Source organism: Nuphar pumila, chromosome 4, assembly GCF_984573655.1.
Source record: "Nuphar pumila chromosome 4, dmNupPumi1.hap1.1, whole genome shotgun sequence".
Classification (NCBI taxonomy): domain Eukaryota; kingdom Viridiplantae; phylum Streptophyta; class Magnoliopsida; order Nymphaeales; family Nymphaeaceae; genus Nuphar; species Nuphar pumila.
In genome coordinates, this window is record NC_143252.1 from 119,645,843 (window position 1) to 119,666,338 (window position 20,496).

A 20,496-nucleotide genomic window follows, 5' to 3' on the forward strand; every position below is an offset into this window, starting at 1 on the left:
CATGGCATGGTTTATTCCTACTAAAGAAGAAAGAAGGAAAAAAGACAGAAACAAATCCAAGAATCTTTTTCAAAATTTTAAAGATTAGTGGTGTTTTTGAATTATGCAAAAACTAAAGTATCATGTTGTAAATTGTCCAAAAAAAAAATGCAAGAGCCACTCTTTCACGTTCTCTAGAGAGATAGGAAACTAATTTTTTTGAGGGAAGAGAGAGATGGGAAACTTGAAACAAGAAAAGTTTTAAAGAAATAAAAAAAAACGAGAGAAGTACATCCGACTTAAGCTCTTTGCTGTCCGTTGCCCCCAAAATTTCAGCGCTCCTCGTTGTCTGAGTGGACTGGACTCCTCCATGCATGAAGACGGAGGGCAACGATGGCAGCCTCAACTCCTTCGGTACCAGCCACAGTCAGGCCCACCACCCAACAATGGCCTTTTTGGCTCTCCCGTCTCCAACCCCAACGCTTCCTCCTCCTCCCCCCCTTACCCTGCTGATGGCCCCGCCCTCGTCTTTCCCCACTCCGTCGCGGGGAGGCCCACCACCGTTCCGGAGGTCGTCCGACGGAAACGGGGTCGACCGAGAAAGTACGGTGTTGGTTCCGATGGGTCCGTGAAGCCCACCGTCGTCGTGAGTCTTCCTGCCTCCTCAGTTGCTCGCAAGGAACAGCCCGGTTCCGCTAAGAAGGCCCAAATGGTCGCTCTCGGTAAGCTTTTCGATCCATTTTGAGGCAACCCATTGCTTGTTTTTTGATAGTTTTGAGCACCCATTGCTTGTTTTTGAGAGTTTTTGGGAAACCCATCTCTTGTTTTTTAGAGGTTTCTTATGCGGCTGATGAAAAATTATGGCTTTTTATCCATTTTCTTTTGCATGGTTGAGGATGGGATTGGAATGTCTAGTTTAGCAATTGGTTTGCCTTCGAGAATTTGTTTTTTTGGACGATATGGACGTTTTTCTATAGATAAGAATTTTAGCTTCGTAGATTGGCTTTGTTGCAGAACCTAGTTTAGAATAGGACGATGCCCTGCCTTTTGGAGTTACAGATATCTTATATGGGCGGTGCACCAGATTTAATTTATCTGTGTCAAGCGTGTGCACTTTCTGAACAAGTAATCTCACGCATGCACATGTTAGACTGTGCTTGTTTTGTCATAAGTTTATCCCATCTCTACTCAATGTCTTTTTATATATGTAAATTTCTTAATTTTTTAGGGTGGTTGTTTTTCCTAAACGAAGATGGTATCTTAGTGTTATAATGTATATATATTTCTTAGGCTTTGACTTATGCTTCCATTCACTTTTCTTTCTTTGTTCCTTTATGCTTTGGTTTCAAAGTAGCATTTCCTGTATCGGTAATATATTGGTCTTAACCTTGTATTATCTCTTGATGAGTATAACCTTTGTGGCAGCAAGCTGTACTCTAGTCTAGTCTAATCATAGCCACAATATTAGCAACAGAATTTATCATGGTTTTGTTGTGAAAAATTTACAATACCTGAAAATCACAAAAAAGTAAACTTGCTGACTAGTGTCATTGTTGCAATTTAAGCTGATACTTGTAGGATTTATATGTTTAATTATTTCTATTTCTAATTTATCAATCTTGTCTGATGCTTGTGGAAACATTTCAAAATCTGACAAGATTTTCCTTACTGATAAATTCTCATATCTTGAGATTTGTGGCTACAAGGGTAATGAAGATTCCTGTCCTAATCGATCATCTTAGATGGGAACATCAAATGTTCATGGACAAAAAGCATAACACAACATTCAAGTATTCAATCTTGGTTTGCTCTTGCTGACATACTTTTAAGTTATTGGAGTAGCGTGCATTGGTACCCTGATTTCTGTCCCCAGGATGGGAACACCCCATTGACCAACCCCGCTGCCCACCCTCCCCCCTAGAATTGGTCGCTCAGCTGTGGGACGGATGCCTTTAGTGAAAATGAACAATATTTACAAAGAGTTGGTTTCCCCTGCTTTTAATCCTGTCTAACCCCAATGCTCGTAGTTTATAATTTTTTCAATTAGCTTGTATGTCATTTGACATAATTTATGCAGGAGACTTATATCGAATAGTTTTGCCCAAACTGTGCAAGCTGTAACCATGTATTACAACTATAAAAGAAAACCCTTGAGCAAAAGTATTTGAGAGTCAATACAGTAAGAATTGATCGCAAGGACTGCAAGTTTATGGTGAAAGAAAATGTGGAATAAGTTATGGTTAAGATGAAAATATTTACTGTAGTAAAGTAAGCTTGGTAGTCAGGTGAATCGCAAAGAATAATGTGGGTTCACAAGAACATCACAAGTAGGTTATAATGAAGAAAAGCTAAATTATCTATTGTGTGATCATCAGGTTGTTTCTCCACTTAGAGGGTTTTTTATAGGATTGTGCTGACTTAAGCTACATGATGATGCTAATTCTTGGGCTGCAAACAGTTACAGGAAGCAAAATTGTGTGTAACTATAAGATCATAGTCACATTTAAAATCCCGTTATTTCCTTTGCAAGATACTGAAAAACACAGTTTTTCCTGTCATTTTGATGACATGCTGAAAATATTGTTGCAGAAATGTCATGAAGATCTTGAAACATCTCAAGGAATACTATGATATGTTCCTTTTTTTTCCAATTTGAATAAACTTTTCTAATTGATTCCTTGAATTTGCCATTGATAATAGCATTTTTCTCAATATTGTTGTGGAAAACAATAATATGATCTATTTTCTTGATTTCTATAATTTTATAAACTTTTACTTACCAGTTATTTTATTTTAAATCTCTTCTAATAGATTGCTTCATTAAGAAATAGCCAAAATATTGCTATTCATGATTATAGCTGAGTGACACACATTAAGGCTCACTAATAAGTATTTTCTTGGTTTCTATAAATTTTGTAAAATTTTATTTATCACTTCATTTATTTTGAATCTCTTATAATAGATTGCTTCATTTAGAAATAGCTGATAATAACAGTTATGCTTATGGATGATCGTGTTAAGGCAGTTTTAGGTATAGAAATTGCAGAAGAACTTGAAACAACACTAGCATGAAAGGTGTTATGCCATATGTTGTAGGAACTATGATAATGCACAGACAAACCTATGTAGATTGGACAATTCTATAAGTGAGATTTTTTCTGTTGTCTGCATTTTTTGAATGAAATGTAGTTTTTGATCTAACATTAAGTTGATGCATTCTTATTTCTTTCCTATCTTAAAGGAAGTTATGTGACCCTTCCTGTATTATGAAAAAAAAAATCTGGCGCCCCTTGCTGTATTTTTAAGAATATGCTTGCCTCTTTCCACAATAATGCTTCGAGTGCAAAATCATGTGAGTGAAAACTGTGTAACAGTTGGAATTTGACATATAATAATAGTCATGATTTTAATTATATTGCAGGTAATGCTGGGCAAGGATTTACACCTCATGTGATCATGGTTGCAGCTGGAGAAGTGCGTAGCTCAGTTGCAAGCTTATCCTTCTATTTTAGATTGAGATTCTTAGACTATTTGCTCCAAATCTTTTTTCACTTTTGCAAAATGGGAGCGTGAGTGTTGAATATTTGTATCTAGGGCTATAACCAGGCCGGGTTCGGTTCAGGTCTTATTAGACCTGATTCTGAATTGGGTTTAAAAGTAGGACCCAAACCCGATCCAATCTAATTCGGGTTCAGGTTAGGGTTCGGGTACAACTGGAAATTGTGGACCCATATGGGTTAACGGGTTCGGGTATGTACTGGGTCGGGTCTTTGATAGACCCATTTTGATTTGGATCGGGTTCGGGTCTGGGTATGGCTGAAGAAAGTAGACCCATATGGGTTAATGGGTTTGGGTATTAACGGGTTCGGGTTTCAGCTCAGGTCTTGATATGATTGGTATTCTAGCCCTAATTACCTGCCAATAAAAAAACATGTAAATTAATTAATCAACTATTCATTAAGAAGTTTATATGCTACAAATGAGAAGTTTATTAACTATTCTAAATAATGCCAAAATTCAAATATAAAAGGAATATTTTCATACCAACCAATCATTTCAACTTGAAATAAAAAAACATTAATGGTATATCATATTCAAAATATATCAAATCTAAATAATGGGCTTCACTTCAACCCGACAATTTCCAATACTGAAGGGAAATAGAAGTATCTTCAAAAAATGAATTAAAGTTTTGATTACTAAAAGGAAATGCATATTAATTCTAAATTTATCAACATCTTTAAATATTTAATTGATTATATAACATAGCATTTTATTCTAGCTATTTCCTCGTACTACCAATTTATAAAACAGGTTTGGGTATGTAATCGGTTCGGGTTTGGGTCGGATCTTGTACAAAGCAGATTCAGGTTCGGGTCAGTTCAAGAATAAAACGGGTTCGGAAACCTAATCGGTTCGGTTCGGTTTTACAATATGAGAAACCATTTGGTTCAGGTATAAAACGCAGGTCGGGTCCAAACGGGTTCAGGTCTTCATTTGCAATACCCAAGACCCGACCCGTTTTCATTACAGGTCTATATTTTGGACCTGAACCGAACCCAGGGGTCTACTAAAATCGGGTCAGGTCAGGTATAATCAGTTCGGGATCCGATCTAGTTACACCCCTATTTGTATCCTATCAAACAGACTGCTTAAAATCCTCATTTCATGGTATATTGATACTAGTTAAATCTGATCTACTATTAATTCAATTAAAAGAATCCCACTGAAAGGTGTCTTCATGTAAGTCTGCATTCTGACACTTTTTATTTCTGATTTATTTTTGGGAACCCAATTGCTTAAGAATATACTCAGATTACCACCTTAACTGATCAAGATACAGACTGTCTCTATATAACACCATGCTGTAAAATATTATGAAAATTTATCTACACCTTGCTTCTACAAAAAGTATGAATTATTTCAAAATGCAAAATGATTTGAAGAGAATGATAAGGTTTGAAAAGGTATGTTATGATAAATAGATTTGCAAGACATGAAAATCAAATTTTTTATTTGGACATTTTGATGCCACTCAGGTGGGAGATCCAAATTCACATTCCTCAATTGCTAGGTCTTGTTTACTTTTTGGCCAAATATAATATCTTGGAAGTGTATGAAACAAAAAACTGTTGTAAAATGCTTTTAGGTTTCACATTGAACTATGACAACAAAAACGCCATGATAGTTCAACACATATCCAGGCTGCTTATCATTTTGTCTGAGAAAAGGTTGAAGAAGAAATAACAATAGTGTTTATGGGAATGGAGCATTAGGTAGCTGATGTCTTCATCAAAAGATGAATCCAAATGCAGGTTTAATTATTTGAAGAGCAAGTTGTACATGATGACTCCTAGTGTACCACTTGAGGGGCAGCTCTGGTTCTGCTGTGTAATAATACCGGTTGCATTATTATAAATTTTTATTTATTTAATATCTTGCATTAATGCCACTTACGTGTGGCATATCTGTAATTAATAATTAATGTAACATCATGTAATTATTATTAACCCTAAGCTGGGTTATTGTATAAATGACAATAATGCGTGCTGCTCGATCATTAGGGGTCAATGGCATCTATCTGCATGAGTTCTCATCTTCCTTCTTCCCTGCCAGGAATCTATTATTGCATTCCTGGTATCAATTGAGACCATCTAAGTTTGATTTGTGATCTAAATTCTACCCTTCTCTAATTGTGCAGTGTTTTCTTAATTTTTTCTAAAATGTTGGCAGTTAATGTCAACTAATTGGTTTGTGTTAAAAACACCATTTGGTCTTTTTACTATCAACGTTTGAATTCATGCCAATTTGGCTTGTTTGATCCATACAGAATTTTGAAGACAATTCAGGTGTCAGATTCCTTTTTCCTGTAATTGACCATGTTCTTGGGTTTCAAGTATTTTGACAAGTTACACATTCCTTCATATATTAGCTTTACTGTAATTTACCAAGATCATTATTCTTCTATGAGAAGTTTATGTTAAGATATATGTATTGTTGGGTATGTATTTTCATACCAAAGTATACCTAGGTGTACTTGTATGTCCTCTTGTATATCCTTTTTCCCTTTGTATATCTTTTGAATTTCCTTTTTTATTCTAGGTATATCAAAGATATACCTATTGAATGTTTGGTCATTATCCTAGGTATTGTATAGATTGAGTATACTTAATGTATACCACTAAGGTTAGAGTAGGAATTTTACTTAAATTATTTCTTAGTCATTTTTTAAATGACTGTTTTTTGTTCCTTACAACAACAACAACAACAACAACAACAACAACAACAACTACGCCTTCATCCCAAAACAATTGGGGTCGGCGATATGAACCAACAAAGAAAATCATTATGGGTCTTCCACATGAATCCTTCTCCTCCATTCATTTCTATCCAATGCCATGTCCTCGGTGAGGTTCAAAGCATTCATATCCTTTCTTATCACCTCCATCCATGTCTTCCTAGGCCTACCCCGACCTCTTTTAACTAATATATTTTCCCATTTCTCCATCCTTCTAACTGGAGCATCATTTGGCCTTCATCGAATATGTCCAAACCATCGTAAACGATTCTCTCTCATCTTATTTTCAATGGGTGCAACACCTACCTTCTTGCGTATCTCCTCGTTCCGAATCTTATCTTTTATTGTATTTCCACACATCCATCTCAGCATACGCATCTCAGCTACACTCATTTTTTGAATATGATGTCTCTTGGCAGCCCAGCATTCCGTTTTATATAGTAAAGCGGGCCTAATATGTTTTTTGTTCCTTATGTTTTTTATTTTTTGTTGGTCAAAATATGTTGATCAATCTAGCCGTTGGGCTAGTCCCTCTTTTTTCTCCCTTTTTCTCTCTTATATATATATATATTGGTGAGTGTGTGCTTTGTAAAGGTGAGAGAGTGATGGGTAGTTTAGGTGTCTGTATGAGTGTGTTTGTAGCATAGTCACAAATATCGGTATTGGCTATATCTCGGCAAGGCTATTTCTCGCGATATTATAGGTTTGGTGATAAATCTCGGAAAATTCTCGGCAAAATCTCGGGGCTTAAAAAAAATATAAAAAATATAAAAATAACAAAAATAAGTAAGAAAATATCATGTTTAAATAATAAAATACATATATAATAATAGAAATAAGTAAAAAAATTCAAAATAAAGAAGAAAAACACATTTAAGATAGAGAAAATAAATAAAAAACAGTAACAATAATTGACAACATCGCGATATTTTCACGAGAATATCGTGATATTCTCATGATAATATCACAATACTATCAAATTGGCGATATTTTCAAAATATCATGATATTTTACCTGTAATATCATTTGATGAAAATATAGCGATATTTTGAAAATATTGCCAATATCTGCGACTATGGTTTGTAGTGAGGATTAAATGTATTTTGTATGTTTTTTGATTAATAAAATTATTTATTTTTTACTCTTGATTCCTACTTTTGTCTCTGTAGTGTTTATATCCAAGTGCATTGTGCTATGGCATTTGGATTTCATTTTCCTAATAGGATTTAGTATTTTTTTACTTCTTTTTTTGCATCTTGGATTCCGTGCCACTTCGTGACAGTTTAGCCATTCTAAATGATCATGCCAGGCTGTTTAGTTTGTCTCTTTGTAAGTGGTTAATTTTCATTTGATTAATTTGTTGTTTGTATCGTTGAGTTGAGAAATTGTTTTGCTTGTTTACGTGACCTGCTTTATGGTTGTAAAGACATGGTCTCTTGGATTCGAGCTTACTAATTTAGAAAGTTAAAGTATTGATAGTTTCTTTCTCAAAAAGATATTGATAGTTTCATTCGCATTCAAGTTGACTTTATATTCTTCTTGGCCTACATAAGTTTCCGTTACAATGCCAGCTTTTATGTTTATATATGTGAACAGGATGTTTCCAAGAAAATTATGTCCTTCATGCAACACCAAAAGCTTGCTATTTGTATACTCTCAGAAAATGGATCAATATCTAATGCAAGTCTTCGCCAACCAGCAATGTCTGGAGGGACTGTCACATATGAGGTGGAAATCCCTTAAAAATGTTCATTATCGCTTGTCTAATGCATTTACAGCTGCATAAGTTCATCTGTTATCTTAGGTACTTTAACATGTTTATTTGAATCTTATGTTTTTCTTTCTCCATATTGACTGTATTAATTTATCACTACATCAACATAACTTTACAATGCCTTTTGTCTTATATCTATTGGTTTTCACTTGTGTGTCCACCCATCATCTTCGTTATATATTGCTGAATGATAATGCACCCACATATCACAATCATCAGTATTGGAGGTTTTAGAAATTTTATCTTTCTTGGCAAAATATCAGGAAAGCCTTTGAAAAAAGATAGAATATGAAAAGTTTGAAAATCTTTTTCATTTGTTGAATTTTTTGCAAGAATAATATGATAAATTGCAATTGGCACAACGATTAGCTAGAAAAGTGGTTAGCAGCTACCACTTCTTTCTCTCTCTCTCTCTCTATATATATATATATATATAGGTTTATCTCTGATTGAACTAGTTATAATGTTATCTTAACAATATCTATGTTCAACTGATTGAAATGACTAAAAATACCTTTAAAAGCAATTATATTGCTGAAACATTGTTACTTTTTGGTGTATTAGATTATAGTTGGTTGGGTGTAGGTATTTTAACAATTTGTCCTAAGAATGATTATAGTTGGTTGGGTAAGAGTTGCCTGAACTAATGCTCAAGGGGGTAGCATGCTTCCTAAGAACCTTATCCCTGACTTTGGAAACAAAACACCTCTTTGTTGTTGGAAAGCTTTAGGGACGCATGCTTCTTAGTCATTAGAAGTATGCTACCTATTATTGGGAAATTTCAAATATTATTATGAATCATGCTTCCTAAATAATGGCATAAATCCATTGTGAAATTGATTTTCATTTCTTGTTATTCAAGATAGTTACATGTGCTTTTATTTTTTTGTTCTTCATGTGATTTAATGATTTGTTGACGTAGATCATATTTTATACGCTCCACTTGATCAAGGAAAATGATTACTCGCTACAAAGTCAGGTGGAAAATAAGTTGATGAATGCTGTTTGACCACTTCTATAGTCCCTTACTGCCACCTGTGAACCCTGTTGATCTAAAACATTTTTTCTTATCTTTACTCACTTGTTGAGTTGTTGGAGTCAGTGTATCACTACCTTTAATAAATATTTACCTTGTTTTCTATCTGCCCATTGCTCTGTTCTTGCTTTTGCAACAAAAGATTCTCTCACAAAATAATTGTTCACATGGCTTTCAGCTTCCTGATCATCCTTAAATCATAAGGTTGTTTGTTTCTGCTTCTGCTTCCCATCTTATTCCCCACTTTTGCTTCTTGTCTTGCAAACCATGACTTAGGTTTCCATCTTATAGTTTGAGAATCGCATGTATTTTTTGTTTCTCAGTGATTGCTCATCTTCTTCCTTTTAATAACCTTTGCTTTATTTTCATTTCAAAAAAGAAAATGATAGTTAAATATCATGTAGCTAGTCTATTACTTTAGTGAAACTTTGATTTTGTTAGTCCTACTTTAGTGAAACTTTGATTTTGCTTTTTAATTTTTAAATTGCATAATACCAAGGTTGTAAGTAGCATATCATTACCTATATCGGTTGGGCCAATAGTAACACCTTATCGTAAATTTTTAATAAAAAAATACAAAAGTTCAAAAAATCAAGAAAATCAGAAAAATTAGTAAAAATTCTAAAAAAACATATCACATCAAATAATGATGAATTGCTACAACCATAAAATCACATATGAAGCATTAATGTCTCTATGAGCTGCATAAGACATCATCAAACATCAACTATCTCATAAGAATAATGCAAAATATTAAATATCTTGCAATTAACAACATGCCACAGGACTCATACTTTCATACTACATAAACAAAAATATTATGACAATAGTTTTACTCAATTTTCACTCATTACTTGAGTGTTGTATTGCTATGTCAGATCATATGATGTCATCTTTGTTGGAGTGTGGAGCTTGATTTCTACCTTGATATAAATCTTTAATTTTTGTGGATCCAACTTCGCGGTAAGTTGGCGGGGGATTGTAGGGGGCAGCCCTTTTTTGGAGAATAGCTTTGTAATTTTACTCATAATAAAGATTTTTTTACCTTAACCCATTTTCTTGAGTGAAAAAGGGTGAAAATGCACTTTTATTATCTTAACTTACATTTTTGGGTGAAAAAACAGTGAAAATGCACTTCTAATGGCCTCTAGACAAATGAAGAAGTTGGTTTTCAAAAGGTATTTAAAACTCAAAATGAAAAAAAGTAGTTTTTGGCCTTTTTAAAGTGCGACGAAGGTGTATCATACGATACACTATTTATCATATGATACAATACGATACATGGGTGTATCGTACGATACACTCGATACGTGTACGATATGCACTCGTATCGCGATACAAGTGTGTATCATAAACCCCAAAAGTAATGATACGTATCATACCATATTGTATGATACGGCATGATACAAACAACCTTGCATAATACATACTAGTTTTATCATATTTCTAGTATTTTCTTCTTTCTAAATCCTTTGAACTTTTTGAAGCTTAAACATGCAGGCATGAGCCTTGGAATACCAGATGGCCTTCTCTTGCCTTTCCCCTTTGAAACATTGACAAAGAGAGTATCTTCTAATCTAAATGTGTTTGTTATGGTAATTTTTCCCTGGATATAAAAAAGGGGAAATGTAGATTGTTCCTTTGTCTATCAATCTTCATTCCAGTAATTATTTTCTCTTGCACATGCATGCGTGTGTACGTGCATATGTGTGCATGCAAGGGTCATGCCACAGTCACTTTATATTGTTTCATCGCAACATACATATATCAGAATACAGTAAGGGGTTTTGTCTATCGTTTGTGGAGAAAATTTATGCGTATATTGGGGGCCTCCTTTATGTTTTCCTTCAAAAGTGAAATTTGGTTTTCACTATATCAGTTGAAACCTGGCTGATATTTGTTATTCATCATGTGCACCATTATATGCTTTGCCTTTTTCCATGGAAATTAAGCAGTGTGGAGCAGTGACATGAATAGTTACAAGCATCACTGATATTTTCAGTTCACATTTTTCTTTCCTGTAATAAATAGACAAAACGGTTAACAAACCAAAAAATTGTGATGATCAAATTACTTTCATTATTCAATTTATTGCAGTTTTAACATAATTTTTTATTAGAATCACATTAAAATCATCAACGTAAAAGTCAATTCAATATTATCTTTCTAAGGAATATTTTTATTGTTTAGCTCATTTCCAATTTTTTTAGAAGTAAAACAACCTATTGAAATAAAACATGAAAGGTAACATTCAGTGACACTTTCACGTGAATGATGCCAAGCAAATATGAAAATGGAAAGGGATGAAAGAGGGATATCGTATATAGGGACAGGAGAGGCCCTTTTTTATTTCCATTAGATATGTGACTTCTCATCTTGCACAAATTCACCAAGTTGCTATTTATTTGATTTAGTCATGCTTACACCTACATCTTACTACAAGATGAGTCACAATTTTTATATTTTTTAAAAACTTTTCTGTAATTTTTTATTAGAAATATAGTTTTTAAATATTCTGAGATTCCCTTGCCTAGAAATTCCATGAATGATGTTTGTACATTGGTGCAATGTTTTGTTATCTGCATGGGATGGTCTTTGATTCTCCTTTCAAGTTATAATATGTTTACCTGGTGATTTTTTAGGGGAGGTTTGAGATCCTGTCATTATCAGGGTCATTTCTACACTCGGAAACTGGTGGAGCATCATCAATAACTGGCGGGCTTAGTGTGTGTTTTTCTGGGTCAGATGGTCGTATTGTTGGGGGTGGTGTTGGTGGTCCTTTAATTGCAGCTAGCCCTGTGCAGGTATAGCAATAGAGGGGAAATCTGATATGTTGGTCCCTCCACAGATTCTCTTACTGCGGGTCCTAAGTGACTGGTATTTACAGGTTATTATTGGTTCCTTTGTGGTTGATGGTAAGAAGGATTTCAGCCAAGCTGGAAAAGCTGAAGCTTCAGTTAGCAAGTTGCCTTCATCAATCGTTGGAACATCAGTTACACCTGTAAGTTTCAGACCAATGTCAGACTCTGCAAAAGTTTTAAGTAAAGGAGGGAATGGTAATCATATAACAGGAAACACATTTATGCTTCAACATCAGATGCATATGATTAATCCTCGATCGACTGATTGGAGTCGCTGTATTGATTCAGAAGGTAAACTTAAGTATGCATTAAACTTATTATTTCATTGTTTATGTTTTGTTTTACTTTGAACGGATGTATATTTTGAAAACAAAGTAAAACTTCCAGATCTGTATTTCTAGTCATGGTAGACTATATCAAAGTTAATAGACTCAGTTCTGTTGATATTTGTAGCAGGTATACATATCTCTGTATACTAAAAGTCCATGAAGAAGGCTTCATAATCCTTGATAGTTTTTGAACCAACTCGTATCTATTGTGAAAGATCCTGTAGATTTTTTTTCATTTATGAGATGGGTGTATGTTGACTATTCACGTTGATCAGACTTCATGGTTTTGCAGGAAGGGATGATCATGATCAATCTCCTGATGATGGAGATGACCATTTGTGAGACCAGAGGACTACAAATTTGCAAATAAGTTGAAGCCTGATTTATATATTTACCTTGATCGAAGATTATACATTTATGACAGGCTCTCCTTTCTGTGTCCAATGGCCATAGATGCTCTGTACCGATTCTTGATGTATGGAGCCTATATTTTTCATTTTTTTCCTCTACAATCAATGATTTTATCTGATTGATTCCAAGACGTGCACAGAAACTCTCACAAGTTCACCTCCCACCATGTTGGATATACTTATATATAAATTTGTCCACAATCCGGAGTCAAGTTTCCATTTGCTGCAGTTTATTTCCTGTTTGCCATGTTTTCAGTCTTTCTGCCAGATGTACAAAACAAACTCACGGGCAGTAAATCACTGAATCTACAGTTATCTATAAGCCTTTCGTGACATTGTCATTGCAATGAGTGAGTGCGATACAGCAATCAAAATTGGGATATAGCAAAGATTCCAGCTTAGGTTTGTCATGGCACTGCATCAGTTCGGAGAATGATCGTCAAATTTGGTAGTTAAATCAATTTGTTCATTAGCTGAGCTTCTACGATGTTCCTTCACTTATTTGGTGAAACTGCTTGCTGTTCCACGTATGGAGCGTGGATATCAGCTACCCTCAGAGTTCAATCTTGTTTTTAAATCAGGATGAGCCATTCCAGTAGTTCCATCACCAGGACAAAAAAATGAGTTGAAGCTGGTAAAGTGAAAACTGAGAGGGATGCAGGATGAGCAGCTGTTCTGTAGCATTTTACTATTCCTCTGTCTCTTAGAGCAGTTGGACTCTTTAAGGCAGTGCATGAATTTCTGAGATTATTATTTACGTGTACATTTAAAGATGAGGTATGGTGGCAGTGCAGATGATGATAATGACGGTTATGGTAGCAATTCTTGCTTTGACAATTATTCTTTAAATCGGCCTCCAGAGAGAATCTGAAAATTGGTTTTAATTTATTCCATTTGCTACATGGAGAGGTTAGCTTTTTTTTTTTTCAATGATAAAAAAAAGGTTGAATTCATTCATTTAATAGATGAGCACGCTCAGGCTTAAAAATAAGCTCATTCAGAGCTTGGAAAGCTCATCAAAATTAAAGTATTTGGAACATTTTAACTGTCATTGATTCATGAGACAAAACAAACACCTATGAACTGGCAGTCTATAACAAGCGATGAGGGGGTCTCGATTTTCTCTCTCTCTCTCTCTCTCTCTCTGTGTGTGTGTGTGGAGAGAGAGAGAGAGAGAGAGAGAGAGAGAGAGAGAGAGAGAGAGAGAGTATGGGGAATAATAAGAAAGGTATGTACAAAAATAAAAAAAAACTAGCCATGAAATCTATTTAATGTTTTTTTTTACCCTTTGATCGGTGAAAATGTAACTATATTTCCTTTGGGATCAACTGGAACATATAACTGACTTCCATTGTTTGCTACTTTCTGAAATTTTTACAAGTTCTGATTTTGTTGTTTTTAATTGTGCTCTTCTTATGTTATGTTTAAGTTAAATATTTTTTATAAACATTAGCTTCATTTTATCGCCAACTATGGTTTGACAAACTATTCGACCTGATAAGGTTAATTTTCTTTCCAACTGATCATGATCTACTGAGGGTAGCTTTTGATTAATTATTCACGATGAGGACAACTGCTATTGTTGGGTCCAGCCCTATCCCTCATTAATGATATGGGGAAGTGAAATAGTCACCCACTGTTTCTCATTAATGCATGAGAAGTTGAAGGGCCAAAACCCCTTCGGTTTCTGGAATGAGTCTATAAGGTTCACATCTAGAAGACTCATATCTAGAAGGTTCACATCTAGAAGGCTCTATGCCATCTATAAATAGGGGTGCAGAGGCTGCGTGTTAGGCATAGGAGGGCAGAGTACTGTGAGCAGAGTGACAGTGTGTAGAGAGAAAAGAAGTAAGAGAGATAGAGAGAATAGAGAGAAGAAGAGGAAAGAAGAAGGTTCGTCACCACACATTGATCCTCAAAGAGAGGTGTTGGTTGTGGTGTGGGTTTTGACTCGGGTTGTGCTCCCGATAGGTAATCTTGTATCCATCTCTTTCTGTGATTCCTTTATTGTTATTCTCTTTAGCTTTGGGCATGCTATTGGACGTTGTACTCTCTACATTGTACTCTCTACTCTTATTATAGTAGATTATTCTCTCCGTGCCCCGTGAATGTAGGTCGTGTTGACCGAACCACGTAAACCCTTGTGTTGTGATTTGATTGTGCTTTTATTAGATCTTATATTGCTTTCGCATGAATATTTTTGTTATTTTCATTACTCTACAAGTGGTATCAGAGCTAGTTCATGAAAAATCATGTCTTCTAAGTTAGTTAGCTTCAAGTTAGAGGTGGAGATGTTTGATGGCAAAAGAAACTTCTTCTTATGGTAAAGAAGGGTGAAGACCCTACTTGCACAGAAAGGGTTGCACAAGGCCCTTGTCGGGAAGGCGAATAAGCCAGAAATCATGGCCGATGATGAATGTGATGATTTTGACTTGAGGGCCACTGGTGTGATTGAGTTGTGTCTATCAGATGAAGTCATGTGTAACGTGATGGAAGAAAGAACAACGACGAGATTGCGGTTGTGGCTAGAGAGTCTTTATATGATCAAGAACTTGTTCAACAAGTTACACCTCAAGAAACAACTTTATAGTCTTCGTATGAAGGAAGATACTCATATTCTTGACCATCTTAATGTATTTAATAAGATTATTGCTGGTCTGTTTAGTCTGAATGTTAAACTTGAAGATGAGGATAAAGCTTTGTTGTTACTAACCTCATTGTCACTATTTTTTAAGCATCTTGTGACAACCATAATTTACGAAAAAGAAACATTGGATATGGAAGAGGTCACATGTACGCTCATTTCAAATGAAATTAGGAGAAAACCATCACCGAATGAGGATTCAAGTAAAGGATTGATAGTGAGTTCATCCAAAGGCAGAGGTCGGTCAAAGGACAGAAAAAATGACCGCAGATATAGTAGCAAGTCCAGGTCAAGGAAGAACATCACTTGCTACAATTGTAGAAAGAAAGGGTACTTCCAGAATCAGTGCAAAGAGCCAAAGAAAAATCAGAAAAAAGGAGAAAAAGACAAAATCATCAGAAACCAAAGAAGATACCACAACCACAATTGAAGGTGAGCTTATGATTTTGTCTACTACTAATGATCCATGTATCTGTGTATGCCAGGATACAGATTGGGTCATAGACATAGGAGCCTCATACCATGCCACACCACAGAGAAAGTATTTCAGTACATATAGGATCAATAATTTTGGTGTTGTTCGGATGAGAAACACATGAACGTTAGAAATGATAGGGATTGAAGATATTCATCTTCAGACCAGTCTTGGGTACATGTTGGTGCTCAAGGATGTCAGACATGTTTCTAACTTGAGGTTGAATTTTGCTTTCAGTAGGAAATTTTGATGAAGAGGACAAAAGCAGTGTTTTTAGCCAAAGACAGTGGAAACTCAACAACGGGGTCGTTGGTTCAGGCCAGATGAAAAAGATGTACTCTTTACAAGATGCAAGGTAAGGTATGCAAGGAACAGTTGAAGACTCTTCTATTGATTTGTGGCATAGTCGGTTAGGCTACATGAGTGAGATGGGCTTGCAGATTCTTGCTAAGGGGGAGCAACTTCTAGAGTTAAAAGGTACACATCTAAACCCTTGTGTTCATTGCTTAGCTGGTAAGCAATATAGAATATCTTTTGTTAGAAATGCCTTTCATAGAAAATCTCACATTCTAGATTCTGGAGCGAGTTTATACTGATGTTTGTGGTCCTCTGAGAACAAAAACTGTTAATGGTTTTACTGATGTGAAAACTTTCAGTGGTGTATTTTATTTTGTTACTTTTATAGATGACTTCTTCAGGAAGGTTTGGGCATACCCTCTAAAAACCAAGGATTAGGTTCTGGATGTATTCAAGCAATTCCATGCTATGGTTGAGAGGAAAACTGGAAAGCAATTGAAATGCATCAGATCAGATAATGATGGTGAGTACACAGGTCCATTCTATGAATATTATAAAATTTATGGAATTCGCCATGAGTTGACAGTTCCAGGTACTCCACAGCACAATGCAGTTGCAGAAAGGATGAACTGTACAATTGCAGAGAGAATCAGGTGTATGCTTGCATAGTCCAAGCTGCCAAAGAAATTCTGGGACGAGGCCTTAAGGACAACAGTTGCTGTGGTCAACACGTCTCATGCTCATGCCTTAGCAAATGATGTTGCAGATAGGGTGTGGTCAGGAAAGGATGTGTCCTACAAGCACCTGAGGGTATTTGGATGCAAGGCATTTGCACATATCTCCAAGGAGGAGAGGTTCAAGCTTGATGATAAGATGAGGCAATGCATTTTTCTGGGATATGGTGATGCTGAATTCAACTACAGGCTATGGAATCCAAAGAAGCAGAAGGTATTCAGATCAAAAGACATGGTATTCTTTGAAGACCAGACACTTGAAGATATCAAGAAAGAGGTGCCAATTCAGACTTCTGCAGGTGGATCTATCCACTTGGATCCAGTTACTCTTCCAGTGGCACAAGTTGAAGGAAAAGCAGTGCAAGAAGATGATGCAGAGGCTGATGTTGATTTACCTATAGGTCATGTTAAGCAGGAAGAAGTTGGAGAGCAACCTTCTCCAAAACCCCAGTTGAGAAGATCTTTCAAAGAGTCACAACCTTCCAGAAGGTATTCTCCACATGAGTATGTAATGCTTACTGATGCAGGTGAACCAGAGAGTTACCAAGGAGCACAAGAGTGTGAACAGAAAGAGCAGTAGCTGATAGTTATGCACAATGAGATGGATGCATTGCAGAAGAACCACACTTATGACTTGGTGGAACTACCAGAAGGCAGAAAGGCCTTGAAGAACAAGTGAGTTTTCAGGTTGAAGACTCAAGAACAATGTTCTCAACCAAAGTACAAAGCTAGATTGGTTGTGAAAGACTTTGATCAAAAGCAAGATATTGACTTTGAAGAGATTTTCTCTCCTATTGTTAAAATGTCTTCTATTCCTGTTGCTCTAGGTATTGTTGCTAGCATGGATTTGAGATTGAGCAACTAGATGTGAAGACTGCTTTCCTCTATGGTGATTTGGAGGAGGAGATATACATGGAGCAACCAGAAGGCTTCAAAGTCAAAGGTAAAGAAAATCTTGTATGCAGGTTGAAACAGAGCTTGTATGGGCTGAAGCAAGCTCAAAGACAGTGGTATAAGAAATTTGATTCATTTATGGCTAAAAATGGATACAATAGACCAACTTTAGATTATTGTGTCTACATAAAATGGTTCAGTGAGAATTTTGTTATTCTCTTGTTATATGTTGATGATATACTTATCCTTGGAGAAGATATGTCTATAATTGGCAAGCTCAAGAAGGAACTGAGTAAGACCTTTGCAATGAAGGACATGGGGTCAACAAAGGAAATATTGGGCATGCAGATCTCTCGTGATAGAAAAACCAAGAAGATATGATTATCACAGGAGAATTACATCGAGAAGGTGTTGGATAGGTTCAGTATTAACAATGCAAAGCCAGTTGGTTTTCCTTTTGCAGGTCACTTTAAGTTGAACTCAGAACAGAGTCCATCAAGTGACGAGGAGAAGGAGAAAATAAAAAAAGTTCTTTATGCTTCAGCAGTCAGAAGCTTGATGTACAATATGGTATGTACGAGACCAGACATCGCATATGCAGTAGGTGTTGCTAGCAGATTTCTTGTAAATCTAAGAAAAGAGCATTGGGCAACAGTAAAGTGGATCTTTAGATATCTCAGAGGGAGCTCCAAAGTTTGTTTAAGCTTTGGGGGTGGACCACCTGTCTTGATAGGTTACATAGATGCAGATATGACTGGAGATATTGATACGAGGAAGTCCACATATGGTTTTGTACTCACTTTTGCAGGGGGAGCTGTGTCATGGCAGTCAAAATTACAAAGGTATATTGCTTTGTCTACTACTGAGGCAGAATACATTGCTCTTACAGAAGCTTACAAAGAGATGCTGTAGATGAAAAGATTCTTGAAGGAGTTGGGTTTTGAGCAAGACAAGTACTTGGTGTACTGTGACAGTCAGAGTGCCATTCATTTCGCCAAGAATCCAAGTTTTCACTCAAAGTCAAAGCATATAGATATCATGTACCATTGGATCTGAAACGTGTTTGAGAAAAAAATGTTTCATCTTGCAAAGATCTCCACAAATGATAATTGTGCAGATATGCTGACAAAGGCATTATCGATGTAGAAACAAAATACATGTCGGCAGTTGGCCGACATGGACTCCAGTTGATTAGATGTATTGAAGTACCCATTGGGCTGGAGGGGGAGATTGTTGGGTCCAACCCTATCCCTTATTAATGATATGGAGAAGTGAAATAGTCACTCACTGCTTCTCATTAATGCAAGAGAAGTTGAAGGGCCAAAACCCCTTCGATTTTTGGAATGAGTCTAGAAGGCTCACATCTAGAAGACTCTATGCCATCTATAAATAGGGTTGCAGAGGTTGTGTGCTAGGCGTAGGAGGGCAGAGTACTGTGAGCAGAGTGATAGTATACAGAGAGAAAAGAAGTAAGAGAGAGAGAGTAGAGAGAAGAAGAGGAAGGAAGAAGGTTCGTCACCACACATTGATCCTCAGAGAGAGGTGTTGGTTGTGGTGTGGATTTTGACTCGGGTTGTGCACCCGAGAGGTAATCTTGTATTCATCTCTTCCTGTGATTCCTTTGTTGTTATTCTCTTTAGCTTTGGGCAAGCTATTGAATGTTGTACTCTCTATATTGTACTCTCTACTCTTATTATAGTGGATTATTCTCTTCGTGCCCCATGGATGTAGGTCGTGTTGACCGAATCGCGTAAACCCTTGTGTTGTGATTTAATTGTGCCTTTATTAGATCCTATATTGCTTTCGCGCGAATATTTTTGTTATCTTCATTACTCTACAACTATAATTTTGAATCATGTGTACCATTAGCAAGCTTTTCTTTTCTTTTCCTATGCGTAGGTTATTCAACATGATATAACATGAAAGAATAGGTACATTATGTTTTAGGGTAATTTGCTGATACAAACCTCTATTTTTCCTGAAATTCCATGTCAAGTACCATCTTTTCTGAAATTCCCGATATGGACATAAGTTTTTCCCGACAATGGTCAAGGACTTTGAGTTAAGCTCCCTTCTTTGGAAATGTTTTGAAGTGTTTCAAAATTCCTACTCTTTACCCAATGTTTACTAAAAATACACAATTTCCCAACTTACAGACTTATATCCACCCACCATTAAATGTTCTTTTTGTTTTGAAAGAATAGTAAAATTTATGGTGTCAAAGACAGGGGTGATAAGAAATCACCACCATAGCAATTTTTTTGATAACCTATATTTGGAGTAAAATCCAAGTTAAATATATCTAAAGTATTTAAAAATGTTTAGCTCAAGTTAACTAATTGAGAATAAAGTAGAAGGGTATTTTTGATATTTTAAATATTTAACTTAGGTTAGCCAGTTGAGGGCAGAGATAGATTAAAATAGGTCCTTATTTGACGATTGTCAGCAAAACTTAAGACTGAATCTGGAATTTTAGAAAAATGGTACATGATATGGGATTTTAGGTAAAAGGTGGGAATGCAATCAGGAAATTATCCTATGTTCATTAAGCAGTTAAAATAAGATATAAACTTTCTTTTTTATTTGAGGCTTTCGTGAGGAAGGTAATTAGTTCAATTTTTATTTGAGAAATTCCATTTATGGCCCAATTTGGTGCCCTTGGTTGCAAAAGTGGGTTTTACATTTATGAATTTTTTGATACGGACCTATGTTTACTAATTCAAAGGGCTTAGATTTGTTATTGTCTACTAATTGAGGTTAAATCA

General features: G+C 35.7%; 1 protein-coding gene across 2 annotated transcripts; it reads left to right on the forward strand.

The window, feature by feature from the left end:
* The first annotated feature begins 228 nt into the window (after positions 1 to 228).
* Positions 229 to 12,888, forward strand: LOC149840814 (AT-hook motif nuclear-localized protein 14-like). Of its 2 annotated transcripts, XM_090003361.1 has the most exons (6): positions 229 to 701; positions 3,401 to 3,453; positions 7,874 to 8,005; positions 11,730 to 11,891; positions 11,975 to 12,239; positions 12,570 to 12,888. In XM_090003361.1, the coding sequence occupies exons 1-6, from the start codon at positions 350 to 352 to the stop codon at positions 12,617 to 12,619; spliced, it is 1,014 nt and encodes a 337-aa protein (XP_089859487.1). In that variant the 5' UTR covers positions 229 to 349; the 3' UTR covers positions 12,620 to 12,888. The 2 variants fall into 2 exon arrangements, with proteins under 2 accessions (XP_089859487.1, XP_089859488.1); XM_090003362.1 differs by lacking the exon at positions 7,874 to 8,005.
* Positions 12,889 to 20,496: the final 7,608 nt, after the last annotated feature.

Bases quoted from the DNA above. Each gene is read 5' to 3' on its own strand.
- LOC149840814 (XM_090003361.1), top strand. From the start codon at position 350: ATGCATGAAGACGGAGGGCAACGATGGCAGCCTCAACTCCTTCGGTAC. The intron at 702-3,400 runs GTAAGCTTTTCG...ATTATATTGCAG, and splicing joins GGCCCAAATGGTCGCTCTCG to GTAATGCTGGGCAAGGATTT. The intron at 11,892-11,974 runs GTATAGCAATAG...TGGTATTTACAG, and splicing joins TTGCAGCTAGCCCTGTGCAG to GTTATTATTGGTTCCTTTGT.